A 21345-nucleotide genomic window follows, 5' to 3' on the forward strand; every position below is an offset into this window, starting at 1 on the left:
TGAAGAAGTCTCATAATGTACGTAGGTGGTAAAATATCACATTCCCTCTTTTACTGGATCCATGAGTCCCCAGTCACCATTCATTCCTATTCAATTCTCTCATACAGCAAGATACTATAGATTTATAGAGGGGAACAAGGCAATTAAACTTGATAACCACAGTTTCCCAGCAGTAATTTATTATGAATATGACTTTCAGGGATGTTAAGTTTATTCTCATTTTTATATGCCTGGAAGACAGAGTTTGAGAAAAATCAACAAATGCATGCACCATATACCTGGCGTTAGTACTATTATAAATTCTGCCAAAGAGAATTTTTATTTGATAGTGGGCACAAAGTCCATGAGGATTATGTTCTATTGTTCAACTGCCTTTGTTGCCAATTACCGTAAAGTTTTACTAACCCATTTGGAACACTAAAGTGAGAGATAGGAACTAAGGTTACATTACACCGATTGATTTCTAGCTGTTACAGTGTGCCCAAGAGGGGCTCTTTTGTGCAATTGTTCATATGTTTGAAGGGTTTCTAGAATACAGCTTGTTCTAGTCTTTTTTTGCTTACTGGGCAGGCAATGATTGCAGAAAAACAAGATTAACTATCATGGGCTTTCTCAGTCTCAACAGAAAGCAATTTTCTATAGTTCTACCACATGGAGCGGTTTGAGGATGGAAGGCAAAGAACTGGCTAATTTGGTGAAGAATGTGAAATTGGTTCAAGAGAATTTAAGGCAGAATTATCTTCAATTGAATTGATTGTCCCAGGACTCAGACACAGGCGCTGCAACCAACACCAAATGTCTTTTGACTGCAAGTATTTGTTTTCTCTGCATCTGAGAAAACAACATACATATACTGCTAAGCACTCTCTCTAATTTAAGACACTCCTACACAGATAATAACAGAATCATTATTTTCCCACTTTTATTTCATTTGAATTGAACAGCCACAGCTTTGATAAAATGATTAAATTTGTTCTTCTAAAGTAGAGGAGAATTTCTGTAAAGTGATATCTCCCAAACACAGTACAATGAAATGAACTTGGTCTTTTAAAGCAGGCATTCGTGCATTCAGATTCTGATTTCATTACTAAGTAAGCTATTAAAACTTGGGTTTAATTTGTCTCATATTTGTCTCACATTTGTTCACCAAGGGTTATTACACCTATTTGTAGGGAAAATAAAAATCTAAGATTTCCCAAATATGATTTTCACATTACTGTCTTGTATGTAACACTTCATGCAACTGGTTTGGAAGAAAACAAATAATGGGTTTCAGTCTTTTTCTTCTCCACAATGCTTAGTCCAGAGTCTGCACAAAATAGACATGAGAGATTCCTCACCTCAAGTTGCTGGACAGTGTTATGACCGTGGATAACTCTGAAGTAATCACATTTGAGTATATACTGAATCCTTCATGATACAAATATAAATAGATGATAAAGCTTTCAATTTGCAGAATTACAAATAATACTAATTTATGATAGGTTTTCATATTATGCCAAAAGTTAATATCCTGAAGATTAAAATGCCATATAATATAAAAATATGCTAATCTTTTTTCCACTCCAGAAAATATCAACTAATATTTAGACAATTTGAACAGATTTTAATAAACAGAATCAATTATTATTTTTGTACATATTTCCTTAAATAGAAATCCTTAACTGTTTTGTTAAATAGTCCTCACAAGAATCACAGTAAAGATTCCCTAGGAAAGGAGAAGTACTAAAGTAAACACTAACAGATGAAATGGCAAACTAAATAGTCCAGTCAAAGAACTCTAAAGAATGGAAGGTTACTTTAAAAACTGGCATCTGGTTAATTTCTGTAACAGTTAATGTTTTAATCAGTGGTTTTGTTGGAAATGGACATCATACCTGTGTATTTAAGGAGATGAGACGGAGACAGAACACTAGGTAAAAATAAAATCTGATAAAATCCTAAAGCATACTTCCTTTATATAAGAACACTATATTCGTATTTTCTATATTGGCTTTAAATTAGAGGACTTTCTCTTTATTCATGGACCAAGACAGATGAAGAGTGTTTGAACAGAATATGGAGATATTGAGAGTACAATCTAAACAAGAGTATAATATTTCCACCTTCAAATCTAAATATTTCAAACTAGAGTCACTTACTAATCCCACCAGCTGTTTCTCTGATAATGCCTATTGTGACTAATGAACATTGGTATTTCATGGCCACTCCAAAGTGCATTTACCATTCTGAGCATCCTTTTCTCCACCTCCCTCTGGCCACTAAAGCTTATCAATCCTACTTGTAAAATAGCAATTGGAATATATCTCCATCTCCCTTGCTAGTGCAGGAGTTCCAACTCTCATCAACTTTCACCTTGAATGTTGAAATGGTTGCTCAGTTGGTAGCAGAATTATCTTTATGAAACAAGGACTGGTCAAATCACATATATATGTTAAAATTTTCAATACTGTTATTTACAAAAAAATATTTTAATATGTTAAAAGGATTTTTAAAATGTCCCCCATAATTTGACTAAACTCCCTTCTTACCATAGTTTCAGTAAGCACCCCAACATCTAGATAAGTTAGATGCCTCTGCTTTCCCTATAGTAATGCGCTCTTGTCACATCACCAAGTATATATCTCACATACCTCTCTTCCTTGTGCATTTCTAAGCATCTTTCAAATTTTAGTTTTATGAAGATGTTTTCAATCCCAGACTCAGAAGGAAGACAATCCATGGTATAGCCCAGTTTTTATGTTCCTACATTACTTTTTTCTACCTCATTTACAAAATTTGCTAGCCAATGAATCAGTTGCCCACTAAACTCCAAACTCCATAAGAATAGTCTCTGCCTTACTCATCCTCTTATTTCTAACCCTTAGAAAGCCATGATGCAAATAAATAGGAAATAAATACTTGTAAAGTGAATGAATAATCATTAATGAGATTTCAAGTGGTATCTCTTGACAGTATGGTATTGAAGTTCAATCTATAAGTTTCAATAAGCAATAGACAAAGATATAAAACATCAGTAAGTGAAGTTTCCATAGAAAGCATTAGATCAGACAAAATTATAATGTCCCTAGTTAAATGCCCAAATCTATTCTTATAGATGCTGAATACCTAGAACTCCTTCAACCACCGTTTAAAAGAGACATAGAGTTACTACAATGATGCCCTTTTTCTCATTTATTTACTATCAAGCATTTTTTGAATACTATCAACATAACACCTCTTATGGATTAGTGGCTCAATAATTAAGAACTCTTGATGAATATCTCATATGTGTCATAATATTATACAAGTTTATTTAATATCTTTTTAAATTATTTTTTTCTCTTAAATGGGAGTATTTTGGCACTTGGAAATGATTCAGCTTTATCCTGTCCTATTTTAGATGTTAGGTGGTCCAAGAATTTCTCAATGACTTAGATCTATTTTAGTTACAATTATATAAGATGAATTTAGTTGTATTTATACCCAGCAACTCTATCTATAATGTTCTTAATTAATCATTACTTTAGCAGATTTTTAACAGAAGCACTTTCCCCAATTTATTTATTGGAGCCTAAGAGAAATTTCAGAATCAAATATATTTTTTTAAAACCCAGCAGATGGCAGTACAATGCTGGCTTTAAGATTAAGGCCAATAACAAAAAGAAAAAAAAAAATGCTATTGAGCTTAAAGATGTTCCAAAAACTTTAAACTGTCATTATTATTCTAATTATAAAGAAACATATTGAAATTCTCACATTACTCAGAAAGTAAAAAACATATGTGACTATACAATTGGCATATATTATTAACATTGCACCTAAATTTTCCAAGTAAATTTCTAGAAGCAAATGTGTTTCTCAGTCCATCTCTATATTTAGCAATGTGGAAAGAAGCAAGTGAAGGACAGGACAGGCTGAGAGGTGCAAATTTATCAGATCCTGGTCAGAGTATGACATGGAATCCTTTAGGGGGATGTTTGCACCTTTCCCCTTAATAAACCCTGACCCAAGAAGCAAGGAGATAATGAACAGAAGAAAACCATTGGGTTTTCTTGTTCAATGTACTATGGATTTTAATTTTCATTTTACTATAAAATAGTTTTCATTGACAAATTTTGTTCTGCGGGATGCAAACCTTAATTTCAACCACTCTATTTTCAAGTCGTAAGTTTATAAGTAAATGAAGTGGCTATCAGATACTGTAGATGATGAGATATACATTTTAGCAAATTGCCTCACATTACACATAACAATCCTAGGAGGAGTAAATATTGGGGACTAATAGATGGGGAAACAGTGGAAAAGTGTCAGACTTTATTTTTTGGGGCTCCAAAATCACTGCAGATGCTGATTGCAGCCAGGAAATTAAAAGACGCTTACTCCTTGGAAGGAAAATTATGACCAACCTAGATAGCATATTAAAAAGTAGAGACATTACTTTGCCAACAAAGGTCCGTCTAGTCAAGGCTATGGTTTTTCCAGTGGTTATGTATGGATGTGAGAGTTGGACTGTGAAGAAAGCTGATCGCCGAAGAATTGATGCTTTGTCATGCTGGAGAAGACTCTTGAGAGTCCCTTGGACTGCAAGGAGATCCAACCAGTCCATTCTAAAGAAGATCAACCCTGGGTGTTCATTGGAAGGACTGATGCTAAAGCTGAAACTGCAATACTTTGGCCACCTCATGTGACAAGTTGACTCACTGGAAAAGACTCTGATGCTAGGAAAGGTTGGGGGCGGGAGGAGAAGGGGATGACAGAGAATGAGATGGCTGGATGGCATCACCGACTTGATGGACGTGAGTTTGAGTGAACTCCGGGAGTTGGTGATGGACAGGGAGGCCCGGCTTGCTGTGATCCATGGGGTTGCAAAGAGTTGGATACAACTGAGAGACTGAACTGAACTGAACTGCCCAAACTGTAGCATGCATTTATCAAGATTAAAAATCAACAAAGTAGGGGCTTCCCTGATGGCTCACTGGTAAAGAATCTGCCTGCCAATCCAGGAAACACAGGTTTGGTCCCTGATCCAGGAAGATCCAACATGCCTCAGAGCAACTAAGCTCATGCCCTCACAGATACTGAGCCTGTGCTCTACAGCCTGGGAGCCAGAACTACTGAAATCCATGTGCCCTAAAGCCCATTCTCCCTCCACAACAAGAAAAGCCGCCACAATGAGAAGCCTGCACACTGCAGCTAGAGAGTAGCCGCACTTGCCACAACTAGAGAAAGCCTGTGCAGCAACAAAGACCCAGCACACACAACCAAAAGCAAATGAATAAATAGACAATGTTTTTAAAAAATCAACAAAGTAAGCATCATATTTAATATCTATGAAGAAATATGTATCATTTATTCAAAATGTAAAACTGTAATATCAGTTCATTAAATGCAATAAATATTTTGGGGAGGAGTTGAAATAATTATAAGTAAGCATATACTTACTTGGGCTTCCCTCATGGCTCAGCTGGTAAAGAATTTGCCTGTTATGTGGGAGACCTGTGTTTTATTCCTGGGTTGGGAAGATTCCCTGAAGAAGGAAAAGGCTACCCACTCCAGTATGCTGGTCTGGAGAATTCATGGACTGTATAGTCCATGGGTCTCCAAAGAGTCAGACACAACTGAGTAATTTCACTTTAACTTTCAAGTATATACTTACCTAAATGACAAAGAATACATAATAAATTTCCAAACACTATACATATCTCAATGGTTGGAAACTAAATTTATTATGTGGGAAACCTTTAAATTCAATCTTTTTTTTTTTTTGAAAGGAAATGTCTCAATAGAGTGCCCATCTGATTCAAGGCTGTGTGCTGATGCTCTAAAGTGCATAGCAATTGATTTATTTTGTGATGGAGAATTAAACTGTCCAGATGGCTCTGATGAAGACAATAAAACTTGTGGTAAGTGATTAACTTCCCTCCCTCACTGTGTACACACACACACACACACACACACACACACATACCCCTCAGGTACCAGAAATTACCAGAGATTGAGATATACCCTTAGTCATGTTTATGATTTAAGACAAAAATCTAAAAGTAATCATATTAATATTCTTAAACTATATCTTGTTACATTAAACCTATTTTAGTTAAACAGAATTCCTTTTGACAAGTATAGAAAGAATGCTGTGATTAATAATATCTGAGAGAAGAAAGTGACCTTATATTTCATCTATTATTAAACTGCTATGAACTATTATGAATTTGAATGCTTTTCATCATCATATCAAAATCACTTTATTTTTGCTATTTTAACAGTCTAACTCAGGAATCATCACTCCTTAATTCAAACTGTTGCCTTTATTCAACTTTTGGCAAAGAAACAAAAAATAGGTAAAAAGCATACTTGAGTTGTAGTTCTGTGAGTAAAGGAAATCAGTTAAGAATGAGATCTTCACGTCTGTTAAACTAAATATCTGTTTTGGTTTTTTTTTTGTTTTTTTTTTTTGTAAATACTGGCACTTGTTTAGAGTGCTAATAGTTTTTTAAATCACTACTATTACTATTAGTTAACACTCAAGTAGCACTTACTAAATGCTGAACATAACTATCATTTAAACATGTAGTTTAAACATGTAATTTAAACCTATTCCTTTTTTGGCTTATTTCTTCATTTTATTGCCTGGGTAATTTAATATATATACGATTGGTAAGTAATGTGAGGAACTATTTGAACAATTCTAACCTATAATTTATTCTTGAAAAATTAAACAGCAGGAATTGAGCAATTTTTTGGTATAGTTTATAATCAGTTTAAAAATTGACCGTGAGTACAGTTAGTTCCTGAAATGCGTAAAGGCTTTAGTTACAATTTACTTCACTTTACTTGTTATACTTTGCTCTTCTTTTTGACATTAATTGAAGACAAATGCTCGAACACCAACTGAAGTTTTAAAAATTACCTATCCACTCAGTATATACTTGAAAAGACAGGCAGTTGGTCTGTTTCCCAGAACCAACTCAAAAACCAGCAACTTGACTAAAGTGTCTTCAACTGAGCACTCCTAGTTCAAATGTTCTTGGATAAAATTCAAACTTCAAAGTTTAACTGCATACTTTGAAGTGCACTCAGAGCATACTGGAAGAAAGTGCAGGCTACAGAATATTTTTTAATTTATTTTATATAACTAAATTACTCAAAGAAGAAGAAAGCAATGTCTTTGTTTGCTACAGTTTTCAGGCAGTTTTCAAAACCTTTTCAGTGGGAATGTGATACAAGTGTGCCATCATGAGGTAGTAGAGGTGATGTTCCCCTGATTTATATTTCAAATATTATGTGTATCAAAGTGAACCACATACCTTTAAGCTTATATGATGATGATCACTAACTGTAAATGGGGAGAAATCTCTAAGATGTATAATCAGAAAATGAACCATACCTATTATGTGCTGTCTACTGTTACAGATTTTATAATTTTCATAACAAATTAGTATCCATGCATATCAAATAATAACCATAGAAATACACTATATGTGGCAACTTGTCCTGAAGTAAGTTATAAGGCCATGAACTATATTTGTGAGTCACTCTAAAATTATCATGACATGAACTTCAGTGTTAGAACTGAATTCTCTAATTATGATTATATGTTTGCATTAAATACATAATCAAACTGCATTATTTTTCAATATCATAAAGGTTTCGTGTTAATTGAAACTTATGATCAATTCGCCATCCAACTCACTAACTTTCTGAAGCCTATTGATCCTTGTCTGTCATTTTTCTTGATTCTCTTTATTATTTGCACTTTAAAGTTAACATTGTATCTATTTCTTTTGCAAAAACAATTTAAAGTCTTTGTGGAATAAGAAAAAAATCAATCAACTACTCTACCTTTATCCAGGATTTACAATCATATAGGTTGCTTTATTCATTATTTGGCTTCCCTGGTGGCTCAGATGGTAAGGATTCCGCCCACAATGCAGGAGACCCCGGGTTCATATACTTGGTCAGATCCCTGGGTTGGGAACATCCCTTGGAAGAGGAAATGGCAATGCACTACTATAATCTTGCCTGGAGAATTCCATTGCCAGAGGCTGCTAGGCCACAGTCCATGGGGTCACAAAGCGTCAGACATGACTTAGCGACTAACATTTTCACTCTCACACTTTCATTCATTAATTTATCATAAATGACTGTGAGTAAATCACCTCAGCCCCACCTCAAACTTGTGCATGAACTGTAGCACAATTTCTAGAAGAAAGCTCTGTCCATCGATTTACATTCACTGAGAGATGATTTTAAGAGAACTGTGAAATTGACCTATACTCTCTCTTCTCTCCCTTATTCCTCCAGCCGTGAGCTCTAATTCTAGTCGGTGTTATTAATAGAGTCATATTAATGCTACCTTCCTAAACAGCTTCCTTTTTAGGCTTTAGTTATTTAGGTTTTCACAACTCATAGCTGACAATAGCAGAACCAAGATTTCTTTAAATTGTTTTTTTCTTCTGATGAGGACTGAATCAGCAGGAAAGTTCACTTTTTAGCTGACCTGTGAGAAGAAAAAGTGCTGACCCACACCCTTCAGGCCAATGTTCAGGCCTATTTTGAAAGCTGGCAAGTGTCTCCATAGGTTGTTTGTCTGTCTCATATGTACATGCAAAATAGACTTGGATGGGTGGGCAGAGATCATGTTTGATTTATGTGTGTGTGTGTGTGTGTATGATAGTCACCCAGTCATGGCCAATTCTTTACTACCCTATGGACTGTAGCCCACCAGGCTGTTCTGTCCCTGGAATTCTCCAGGAAAGAATAATCCTGAAGTGGGTTGTCATGCCCTTTTCCAGTTTGATGTATATTCCTGGGGAATTCAGTGCACTGGGTAAACACACTACTAAAAACTAATGAGCCGGCAAAGGGAGCTCTCAGTGGGTCCTAAGAGCACACCTATATGAATCCCATTCCATTATAGTCAATTTTGGATAGTGCAGTAGAATGGCTGATAGTATAATACTGGACAGGTTCATTTATCTCCCACTGAGAGTTTTTTCCTAGCACCACACTAAAAAGCACTTTGTCGTCTAAAAAATTATAATCCTAAATACTTAGTAATCGTACTCAGCCATGGCTGGGTTATATCTGTTTTCCCAGAAGTATGCCCTGCTTCATGTCTTATGTAACATTCAGTTCAGTTCAGTCACTCTGTTGTCCCAGGGCTTGCTCAAACTCATGTCCATCGAGTCAGTGGTGTCATCCAACCATCTCATCCTCTGTCGTCCCCTTCTCCTCCTGCCTTCAATCTTTCCCAACATTTAGGGCCTTTTCTAAGGAGTCAGTTCTTTGCATCAGGTGGCTAACGTTTTGGGGCTTCAGCTTCCACATCAGTCCTTCCAATGAGTATTCCTGACTGATCTCCTTTAGGATGGACTGGTTGGATCTCCTTGTAGTCCAAGGGACTCTCAAGAGTCTTCTCCAACACCACAGTTCAAAAGCATCAATTCTTCAGCGATCAGCTTTCTTCACAGTCCAACTCTCACATCCATATAGGACCACTGGAAAAACCATAGCTTTGACTAGATGGACCTTTGTTGGCAAAGTGATGTCTCTGCTTTTTAAGATACTGTCTAGGTTTGTCATAGCTGTTATAAGCAGTTCAATACTATTGCAACTTTATTTTAAATGCCTTCAGGAATGTTCTTAATCTTTTCTCAAATGCAGGAATTCCCAAAGTCCCTTTAGAGCATAAATTGATCTGTAGATTATCCATTTCCACTAAAACTCAGCAACTTCATAGAAAACTGAATACACACACTGATCATGTCCTTCAGGGAAAACTAAATATTATGAAAGAGGAGAGTGAAAGAGCTGGCTTAAAACTCAACATTCAAAAAATGAAGATCATAGCATCTGGTCCCATCAGTTCATAGCATCTGGTCCCATCAGTTCATAGCAAATAGATGGGGAAACAATGGAAACAGTGACAGACTTTATTTTCTTGGGCTCCAAACTCACTGTGGACAGTGACCGTGGACATGAAATTCAAAGATGCTTGCTCCTTGGAAAGAAAGCTGTGACAAACCCAAAGAGCATATTAAGAAAACATCACTTTGCTGACAAAGGTCCAACTAGTCAAAGCTACAGTTTTCCAGTAGTCATGTATGGTTGTAAGAGTTGGACCCTAAAGAAGGCTGAGCACTGAGGAATTGATAATTTTGAATTGTGGTGTTGGAGAAGACTCTTGAGAGCCCCCTTGGACTGCAAGGAGATCAAACCAGTCAATTCTAAAGAAAATCAGTCCTGAATATTCATTGGAAGGACTGATGCTAAAGCTGAAACTCCAATACGTTGGCTACCTGTTGCGAAGAAATGACTCATTGGAAAAGACCCTGATGCTGGGAAAGATTGAAAGCGGGAGGAGAAGGGGATGACAGGGGATGAGATGGCTGGATGGCATCACCAACTCGATGGACATGAGTTTGAGCAAGCTCTAGTCTAGGAGATAGTAAAGGACAGGGAAGGCTGGTGTGCTGCAGTCCTTGGGGTTGCAGAGAGTCAGATACGACTTAGTGACTGAACAACAACAAAAAATACTATGATGAATAATCTTAACAATATAAGTCAATTACAATTTATCACTGACACTATAATTCAAGAAAGATGGCAAGAGGCTGTGTTCTGAAGCATTCAGGATTCCAGCGCTTCCACCATACCTTCTGAGCCAAGTTCTCCCCTGGATTCTTTGCAATCTGCTGACAGACAATGGAAGAATGTTACAGAAGATTTTTTTAGCAATCATATCTGGAATTAAATACAATCATTTCCACCTTAGTTTATTAACCAGACTATGTCATGTGACCCATTTGGAGGTATGCAATCTAGTCATGAACGTAGAAAGGGACTGAGTAAAGGTATGGCAAACATACAACCATCTTTGCCAACAAGGAGATAATTCAGTTTTTTTGGAAATTTATTAATCCTGTTGTGCAGCCCAAAGCTGTTGATACCTTTCCCCACAAATATGTAGTGAGTGTACGAGGCTGCTACTGCTGCTAAGTTGCTTCAGTCATGTCCGACTCTGTGCGACCCCGTAGATGGCAGCCCATCAGGCTCCACCGTCCCTGGGATTCTCCAGGCAAGAGTACTGGAGTGGGTTGCCATTGCCTTCTCCGGCGTGGATGAGGAGGATTACTAAAATGTTATCAGCTTTACGAATAGGATTTAGACATTCTAAAACTCGTCTTTTTTGTTCCCTTTTTTACTCCATTTTTTTTCTTTTTATTTCTCCTGTTTGTTGAGAAGTGCTATTGCAAATGTGATCTATATTATAATTTTAAAAACACTGGATTGATGAAGTTCTTTTAATTTCATTTCCTCTTTCATTTACAATTTCTTTCTCTCTCTCTCTCTCACACACACACACACACACCTGCTTTTCAACTCAAAGCGATTTGAATGATATCATTATGATAGCTTTATATATTGTGGTATTAAGATAATATTAGGTATTGGGTAAGACTGCCTGTCTTGAATCGTTGCTTATAAGCTGGGAGAATTTATGCTGGTTACTTAATCCCTCTGTACCTCAGTTTCCCCACCTAAAACATCATAAATTGTGAAGAGAACACTATTAATACTTATATAGTGACCTTAGGGCAAGGCCAGTACATAAGAATGCTAGCAACTCTATTTTATTGCTGGTAGGATTAATTGCTCTTCCTCACTGAGTTCCTGAGTATTATAGTTTAAATAAAAACTATTTACAATAGTAGTGGATTTTCATGCATTGCCAATAATCTTGGAGTCCACACATTTCTTTACAAACTGTGATTAAAAGGCTCCATATATCATTTAAAATACAAGCAGACATTATTCTTACTTTTATGATCAATGAAGTTAAGGGATTAATGGTCTCATTTCTTTGGTGTGGTTTGTGATAGACAGCTTTGAATGAACTAGGGAGTTTTTTTGCAACTAGAAAATTGTTTAGTTCTGCCTTAAAAAGTCATATTTTCACCATTTACTTTCAAATCATATAAACTAGCCTTAATTGTCCTTTTTGCTCCAGTAAGTATAACAGTTCTTTCAACAAGTCACAGATTTTTCCCTTTTATTTCCTGAAATCTGTGATATTAGGTTATTATCTTTTCTGTTCTTAATTTGTTCTTTTTTTCTTTCTTTTGTCAGCTTCTGGGAACTAGGCTACAACAATCCCATGCATCAGTTCAGTTCAGTTCAGTCACTCAGTCGTGTCTGACTCTTTGCGACCCCATGAATCACAGCACACCAGGCCTCCCTGTCCATCACCAACTCCCGGAGTTCACTCAAACTCATGTCCATCGAGTTGGTGATGCCATCCAGCCATCTCATTCTCTGTCGTCCCCTTCTCCTCCCGCCCTCAATCCTTCCCAGCATCAGAGTCTTTTCCAGTGAGTCAACTCTTCACATGAGGTGGCCAAAGTATTGGAGTTTCAGCTTTAGCATCAGTCCTTCCAATGAACACCCAGGATTGATCTCCTTTAGAATAGACTGGTTGCAGCCATGAAATTAGAAGACGCTTGCTCCTTGGAAGGAAAGTTATGACCAACCTAGATAGTATATTAAAAAGCAGAGACATTACTTTGCCAACAAAGGTCCGTCTAGTCAAGGCTATGGTTTTTCTAGTGGTCATGTATGGATGTGAGAGTTGGACTGTGAAGGCTGATCGCCGAAGAATTGATGCTTTTGAACTGTGGTGCTGAAGAAGACTCTTGAGAGTCCCTTGGACTGCAAGGAAATCCAACCAGTCCATTCTAAAGGAGATCAATCCCATGCATAATCCAATACAATTAACTCCTAGGCCATTGTTCTTAACAGACTTTAAATCTTAAAATGTACCTACCTTTTTTTATGCCTTTACCTTATATGTCTTTAAAACAAATATGCCCAAAGTAGTAAAAAGTCAATCAAAATGCAAGATTTTTGCCTAGATTTCCATGTGCTGTTCAATTTCTTTCTTTTGTTCATGTAAAATATTTCATGTCACGTAATAACTTGTATTTTATAACTCGACAACACTTCTGTATAATGTTGGAATGGGCTTTTCCATTTATCAGTTTAGGATTAGCTTATGCTAGCACTCAAATGCCAGAGGAGGCAATGGCACTCCACTCCAGTACTCTTGCCTAGAAAATCCCATGGACAGAGGAGCCTGGTGGGCTGCAGTCCATGTGGTTGCTACTAGTCGGACACGACTGAGCGACTTCACTTTCCCTTTTCACTTTCACACATTGGAGAAGGAAATGGCAACCCACTCCAGTGTTCTTGCCTGGAGAATCCCAGGGATGAGGGAGCCTGTTGGGCTGCTGTCTATGGGGTCGCACAGAGTCAGACACGACTGAAGCGACTTAGCAGCAGCAGCAGCACTCAAATGCAAGAGCAGCAAACTGATTTTAATAAATTTCCTTGATTTCCCTGCGCTCCATGAACACGTCTGGCATATGAGGAATTAACATCATGCCAAGAGATAAGGACTCATTTCAGAAGTCTTTATTTTAGAATAGAATATCAATGGAATTAAGTATACAGAAAATAACCTAAGATAAACATTAATTTTATTTTTAATACATATGATACATAGCAAGTATAAAATGAAAAGCTGTTAATTCATAACTCCTGGTTCATGCTTTCAAAAAGGTTTACTCTAATTGGAAATGATTCATACGCAAACTAAGATCAGTAGTAATGCATGACATTAAAGAGAATGGCTTCCCAGGTGGTACAGTGGTAAAGAGTCCGCCTGCCAATGCAGGAGACGCAAGTGACATAGGTTTTATTCCTGGGTCTGGAAGTTCCCCTGAAATAGGAAATGGCAACACAGTCCAATATTCTTGCCTGGAGAATTCCATGGACAGCAGAGCCTGGTGGGCTAGAGCCCATAGAGTTGCAAAGAGTCAGACACAGCTGGGCACTGAAATGAAGAACACAGTAGTTATTTATTTAAATTGGAAGTTGATAATTCAGATATATATATTTTTTACAAATGTGAAAGAATAGACTAAAATGCAACTTACTTATGTGTATTTAAAAATAGAATGCTTTTCTATTTTTATGGACTATACGATGGGCTGTGTAAAAGTATCTGAAATTAAGTAATAGATTTAAAACATGAAATTTGATCTACTTCCATTCGATCATTTTGGTTTTGTGAAATATCCTCCTATAGATTTAGTCATGAGTGTTCTATGAAGATTCATTAGCCAATTTGAATCCCATTTCATTTGCAAAATGTTTCCAAGATGGTTTTTGTCTGACATTAATTTCCTTTTTTTCACAGCCACAGCTTGTGATGGAAGATTTTTGTTGACTGGATCTTCTGGATCCTTTGAGGCTCCCCATTATCCCAAGCCTTCTAATAATACAAGTGCTGTTTGTCGGTGGATTATACGGTAATAAACCACCTTTTATTCCATGTACTTAAGTCATAAAGTCTTTCCCTGATGCAGGAAGTCTTAGCATCTTTAGTAATGCATTTATTTTCTGGACAGTTGTTTCCATTAGCTACAAAGCAAAGTCTTCCCATCTGATATACGGTCCAGGAAGTTTCTCTCTCATTCTTAACCTTTTAAAAAGGAATTTTGCCCTATAAATGGGGCTATCTCTTTGGGCTCTGTAGCAAGTTTTTTCTTTTTCCCCCCATATGGTTGTCACAAATCAAGTGCTACCAAAATGAACAGCACACCTGTGTATCTGTATATCACAAGAAACCATATTTCCTTCAGCTGCATCCTGACTGCAGAATAGCTCCTTTCTCATTATGCTTGTATCTGTATGAAATCTCCTATGTTGTGATTTGGTCATGCAGACCAAGATCTGGGACACCCTCTATACTCATCCTCTTTGTTGTATGTTGAATAACACTTAGTTCACTTAATATATATTTGACCTCCAAGTCTTAATTCAGTTGATGAATGCAATCATTATGATAATCAAAACAATCAAACTGCCGATAGATGGTCTACCTTAATATATGCCTAAGTATTTTTCACAGAGGAATAATGTTTCTCCCAGATATTCCAAGGGAAGTATCATTTGTACTCAAATAAATATAAGCAATACTGAAATAAGCTCATTGCAATCTTTTAAAGGGCAAGACTTCTCATGGCCTTAGATAAGTTAAGATGCAAGTAAAGTGAAAGTGAAGTCGCTCAGTCTGTCTGACTCTCTGTGACCCCATGGACTGTAGCCCACCAGGTTCCTCTGTCCGTGGGATTCTCCAGGCAAGAGTACTGGAGTGGGTTGCCATTTCCTTCTCCAGGGATCTTCCCAACCCAGGGATCAAACCCGGGTCTCCTGCATTGGAGGCAGACGCTTTAACCTCTGAGCCACCAGGGAAGTCAGATGCAAGTTAATCTCCCCCCAAATATACAGTTGACCTTGAACAACAGAAGGATTAGAGTGGCCAACACCCTCTGCAGTCAAAATCTGTGTATAACATTATACTTGGCCCTCTGTTCTGTAGTTCCCTATGGTTTCTGTAGTGTTGTAGTATGCACTTTTGGAAAAAAAAAAAAAAATCCACATATAAGTGGACCCACATTCTTCAAGCCGGTATTGTTCAAGAGTCAGCTGTATATTTCCTATTAAGCCACTGAAATTTTCCCCCCACAGAGCATTCAACACACATGCTCTATGGAATTCACTTTGATAAACGAATTCTAGTTAGCTCATCTCTCTTAACAGCTGGAAGGGATTTTGGTTTCCCACTCTGACCTACCATATATTTATTTTAATCATTATGATGACTCAATAGAAAATGGGGAATCGATATAACAACTGATCAAACAAGATTGAAAGACAGAGCCTCGGGTTCTTGCCAAACAAGTGATAGGAAATGGCCCCATAAATACTCACAAGAGTTCTTTTCCTGTGTAGACATATTCCAGAGAGGACATGAGGTATGAAGGGAAGATTGTTCTAAACACATTTACTTGGCATTATTCAGGGAACAAAGAACATGTTGTTCTGTTTAAATAATTTCTATTTTGGAGCTCAGCCCCATGTAAGTTATGTGATATACCTAGAAGCACACTTTCTTCTTTTTAGTGCTCTAAACAACATGTTGTTGCTGTTGTTTAGTCGCTAAGTCGTGTCCAATTCTTGCTACCCCATGGACCATAGCCCACTAGGCTCCTTTGTCTATGATATTTCCCAGGCAAGAATACTTGAGTAGGTTGTCATTTCCTTCTCCAGGGAATCTTCCTGACCCAGGAAGCAAACTTGTGTCTCCTGCATGGGCAGGGGGATTCTTTACCACTGAGCCACCTGGGAGAGCACACACTACTTGTGTGCAAAAGATAAGATTTTGCATATTAAAAATGGCAGTTCTAATTCTCAAGTGAAAAATTTTAAAAATGTAATATTTATTTTAAAATATTAGGATATCATTTCTGAAATCACATTTAAAAAGAAGATTTATAAATGGCTATTAGTAGTGTTTTTAGTACAATGAAAAAATATTCCATTCCTTACCTAAAATGTCAGTAGAGAGTCTTAGAAAAAAAATTACTTCTTTTAAAAAGGGAAATAAAATGAATTCTAACTGATCTATGAGCATTCCTAACTGCACAATGATTTCTTCATGAAATCTTTGGAACTGTATTAATACTAAATAATAATAATTTAATTTTTATGTAATTAATATTTAATCATCCTCCACTTCTTAGTAAAGCTATGCCAAGTCTTAAGGGAAGTTTTAAAAGCAGACCACAATAAACAATATTATTTTTGTTGTAATAGTAATATTTTTTATGTGTAATCAACATTATGTTAATTAAAGATTTGTATGGTCTGTTCTTTTTACTTCCTTTCAATCACTTAATTTTTAAACCTATTTTAAGAAATCCACCATTAATTAGGGATGATTTTTAAAACCTACAAAATCTAAAATATTACTCTAAGTAAATACTGTACTGCATCATAAAATTATTATTTAAAAGTATATAAATTTTCTAAGTGTATTTTCTTCTCCAAACTGATTATTACATTAGATGGTGGTTTGTTTTTCCTAATGGTGATCAAAGTAGGGTATAAAAGCAATAATGTTTCTTACAAGCTTGGAGACCCAGTAGCCAGGAGAGAAATGGTTATGGTACACTTAAGCTATATTTTGGAATTATATTAAGGCCACATGTAGCAGGGTGTCAGTGATGAAGGATGTGAGTGCTGAAGACGGTCTATGTGGCTTCAAACCTGGCCTCCTCACATTCAACATCTACGATCTCAGGCAAATTGCTAAATATTTTAGACTCAAAATTTCTGCGTCTGCAGAGGTCAGGGCCTCTAACTACAGGGGTCAAAATCATCATGAAATGTAGAAGACAGTGCTCTATTTTTGTTCAATAAAAGTGGGTTCTAAGAAGAGCAGCTACTGATACAAAAATATAAGCTATAAAAATGACATTTAGAAAAGCACCCTTTCCCTTAAAAACTTCATAAGGTAGCCATGGCAAAATTACCAATCAATCTCACCTTTATACCTGCCTGTGTTTTATTGCAAGTAAGCTGAGTTTTCTGAATCAGAGGTAGAATACAGCAGGCACTCATTTCTCTCCTCCACCTTCAGTTATCTATTTTGAAAAAGTAAAGGGCTTCTGAACACGAAGTTTCTTAGGGAGCTTTTCTTGATCCCTTAGTTTCAAGGCTTAAAAACATCAATTGTTGAAAAAAAAATCACTATTTTCTTGCCTGGAGACACCAAAACTTTCATTAAAAGAACAGAAATCATTCCTAAGGGGGCTGCTTATTCTTCTTCATCTGTCTTCTTTGATGTTGGATTCCCTAAAGGTCTCACTTGCAAGCTCACTTCCCCCAATCCCTGAAGAGGCCTTTAGATGGTGGAATTCTTCTAAACAGCTGCCACCACCTGCTTTGTTCTTCTCTCAGTCTGGGCTGGGAATATCTCATGCTCCTCATATTGATCTCCTCCCACCTCTGTCAACCTCCTGTGGTTACTAAATACATCTGAGGATAGCCCATGAGCGCAGCATCCTCTGTATCTGCCTATCTTCCTCCAATGGCCCTCACACCTGGAGCATATAAAAATACACATCCCCTAATCCACTCCAGAACCACTGAATCTGATATCCACAGTTGAAGTCCACATGTCAGTATTAAAGAAATAAACAACCTGTCATGCCCTGCCCTCACTTTCCAGGCAATAAACACTGGTCAGATCCAAAAACCTAGATTTCTGTTTAGATGTCTTTTAATCCTGCACTGCTGGTCATGGCCATTTAAGTGTTGTCAACCCCACTCCTTGAACACTAAACTCTAGACCTGCCTCCAGCCCGTCATCAGGAATCTTATACAATGAGGTAGTGCTCCAACTTGACATTTTCCTACCGTGAAATTCAGAGTTTCAAAATTAACTATATTTGTTTTTTTTTAACTTTCAAATAATAGCTTTTATTTTATTAACTTGATTTTTATTATATTTTAAATTTAATTTTATTTTTTACACTGATTAAGACTTTAGGACAATCCTAAATAGAATTGATAATATCAAAATTTTTTTATTGCTGATGTTATCAAGGTTTATACGTGTGTTGGTCTTAATTTTTTTTCTTTTAATTTTTAATTTTTTTTCCTTTATCATTGTTATTTTATTTGTGATGAATGTCCCCAGTTTTTCAATTGACCGAGTTATTACTGATAACTTACCAAAAATCTGAAGTTTTCCTGCCTCTGGCCAAGAATCCTGGTTCAGTCAGTAGCCTCCACAGTCAGCCTCTGAAGTCAAGTGTCTTTTCAGTCTCCTTGTCTTTGGAGATTAGCCATCTCCCTATTATCAACCCTTTTAGTATTTACCCAGCTTCAACATTATCACCCGTGATTTGCTCTACTGTTCAACTTCCTCCTTTTTGAAGAGTTCAGGGGAACATTGTTCCTCCAAAACACTAAAGAATTATTCACATTTCTGATCCCACACTTCAGTGAAACAATGTAATTATAAATAGACATTGCCTTAGACACATTTCCTCAATCTGAAAATTAAAATTTTAACACTTTCCCCACAGGGCATTCAGCATAATGTAGATCAGCCATTGGCAGTTTGATTATTGTGATCATCATAACAACTGAACCATGCAACCAAATCAAGAGTTTAGAGATAAAATATATAGCAACTGATCCAAATTTTATTCAAGACTTAGCAAAAAGGATGTATATAAAGGGTATTCCCAACTTTTAACCTGCCATGAATAAATCACACCATAGGAAATTTTTATACAGATGAGAAAGGAAATGTTCTAGAGTCAGGAATGACTCACCTTTGTTCCCACACAGATGTATCAATTTAACAATGAAGTGTGGACCAAAAGATATTTATGAAAATTCCAGAATTCAGTTTAGAAGTTGCATACCCTGGGTGAGTGCAAAGCCAAGAACAGCTGCAAGAAATGGGCAAGAAGATTAAGTTCATTTTAACCTCCATCAGCATTTCCCCCGGAGAAGGAAATGGCAACTCACTCCAGTATTCTTGCCTGGAGAATCCCAAGGACAGAGGAGCCTAGTTGGCTGCCGTCTATGGGGTCGCACAGAGTCGGACACGACTGAAGCGACTTAGCAGCAGCAGCAGCATTTCCCCCAACACAGCACAGCTCAACACAGGTCTTAACTCTACTTCTTCCTTGGAAGGAAAGAGAAGGGTGGAATATGCACCCAGTGTCCTGGCTTTTCCAAGAGTTTCCAAAGGAACAAGTTTCACTTCTCATATGTATAACTAATGGACCTGGCATTGCTTGAATGCCTGAGAGATACTGAGAACAAATAGGAGTGGGTACAGCTCGCTATGATCAGCAGGACTTGGTACAATTAGGAAAAGATGAACAAATCAAGGTTTCTCCCTAAAAAGGTGAAAAGAAAGAAGTGCAGGAAGTTCCCAACTTTCTAGCTATTTCAACAACTTCCCCAGCAACTGGTGTGTACCTTGCATGAATGGGAAGCATATGAACCAGCACAATTTGCAGGACCTGGTGGCTGCAGAGAATAAGGGATAGTGGGGGGATAGTGGGGTGACTTGCTGTGGTAGGAAGAGAAAACCTGCAGCCCACATTACAGACACCAGAGAGAGCAGGAAACAGAAACCACCAAAGAAGAAACCTGCCAGCCTCTTGTTCTTCAGTCGCTCAGTCATGTCTGACTCTTTGTGACCCCAGGGAGTGCAGCAGGCTTTCCTGTCCTTCACCATCTCCTGGAGCTTGCTCAGACTCATGTCCTTTGAGTCAGTGATACCATCCAATCATCTCATCCTCTGTCATCCCCTTCTCCTCCTGCCTTCAATCTTTCCCAGCATCAGGGCCTTTCCAATGAAACAGCTTTCTGCATCAGGTGGCCAAAATATCAGAACTTCAGCTTCAGCATCGGTCCTTCCAATGAGTACTCAGGGTTTATTTCCTTTAGGAAAATCTTGCAGTCCAAGGGACTCTCACGAATCTTCTCCAACACAGTTTAAAAGTATCAATTCTTCAGCACTCAGTCTTCTTTAGGGTCCAACTCTCACATCTGTACAAGACCACTGGTAAAACCATAGCTTTGACTCTACGGACCTCTGTTGGCAGAGTCATGTCTCTGTTTTCTAATACACAGAATAGGATTGTCATAGCTTTTCTTCCAAGGAGCAAGCATCTTTTAATTTCTTGACTGCAGTCACTGTCCGCAGTTATTTTGGAGCCCAAGAAAATAAAGTCTGTCACTGCTTCCATTGTTTCCCCATCTATTTGCCAAGAATTGATGGGATCGGATGCCTTGATCTTAACTTTTTGAATGTTGAGTTTTAAGAGTTTCAAGCCAGCTTTTTCACTCTCATCTTTCACCTTCATCAAGAGGTTCTTTAGTTCCTCTTTGTTTTCTGCCATAAGAAAAAGGTGTCATCTGTATGTATGAGGTTATTGATATTTCTCCCAGCAGTCTTGCTTCTAGCTTGTGTTTCATCCAGCCTGGCATTTCACATGAGGTACTCTGTATATAAGTTAAATAAACAGGATGACAATATACAGCCTTGACACACTCCTTTCCCAATTTGAAACCAGTCTGTTGTTCCATATTCAGTTCTAACTGTTGTTTCTTGACCTACATACGGGTTTCTCAGGAGGCAGGTAAGGTGGTCTGGTATTCCCATCTCTTTAAGAATTTTCCGCAGTTTGTTATGAGCCACACAGACAAAGGCTTAGCATAGTCAATGAAGCAGAAGTAGATGTTTGTTTTTGGAAATCTCTTGTGTTTTCTGTGATCCAACAGATGTTGACAATTTGATCTCTGGTTTCTTTGCCTTTTCTAAATCCAGTTTGTATATCTGGAAGTTCTCAGTTCACTTACTTTTGAAGCCTGCCTTGGCAGATTTTCATCATGACCTTGCTAGCATGTGAAATGAGTGCGGTA

At 37.2% G+C, this 21345-nt stretch overlaps 1 protein-coding gene across 2 annotated transcripts in view; it reads left to right on the forward strand.

The window, feature by feature from the left end:
- TMPRSS15 (transmembrane serine protease 15) overlaps positions 1-21345 on the forward strand; it is a 140973-nt gene that overhangs the window by 19115 nt on the left and 100513 nt on the right. For both annotated transcript variants that reach the window (XM_055417759.2, XM_088837087.1), the window contains 2 exons: positions 5754-5885; positions 14243-14354. In XM_055417759.2, the coding sequence (XP_055273734.2) occupies positions 5754-5885; positions 14243-14354 (244 nt within the window). The remainder of the gene's footprint in view (positions 1-5753; positions 5886-14242; positions 14355-21345) is intronic.

The sequence above is a fragment of the Moschus berezovskii genome, chromosome 1 (genome assembly GCF_049115385.1).
Source record: "Moschus berezovskii isolate FMDL1 chromosome 1, NW_MosBer_1.0, whole genome shotgun sequence".
Lineage (NCBI taxonomy): Eukaryota > Metazoa > Chordata > Mammalia > Artiodactyla > Moschidae > Moschus > Moschus berezovskii.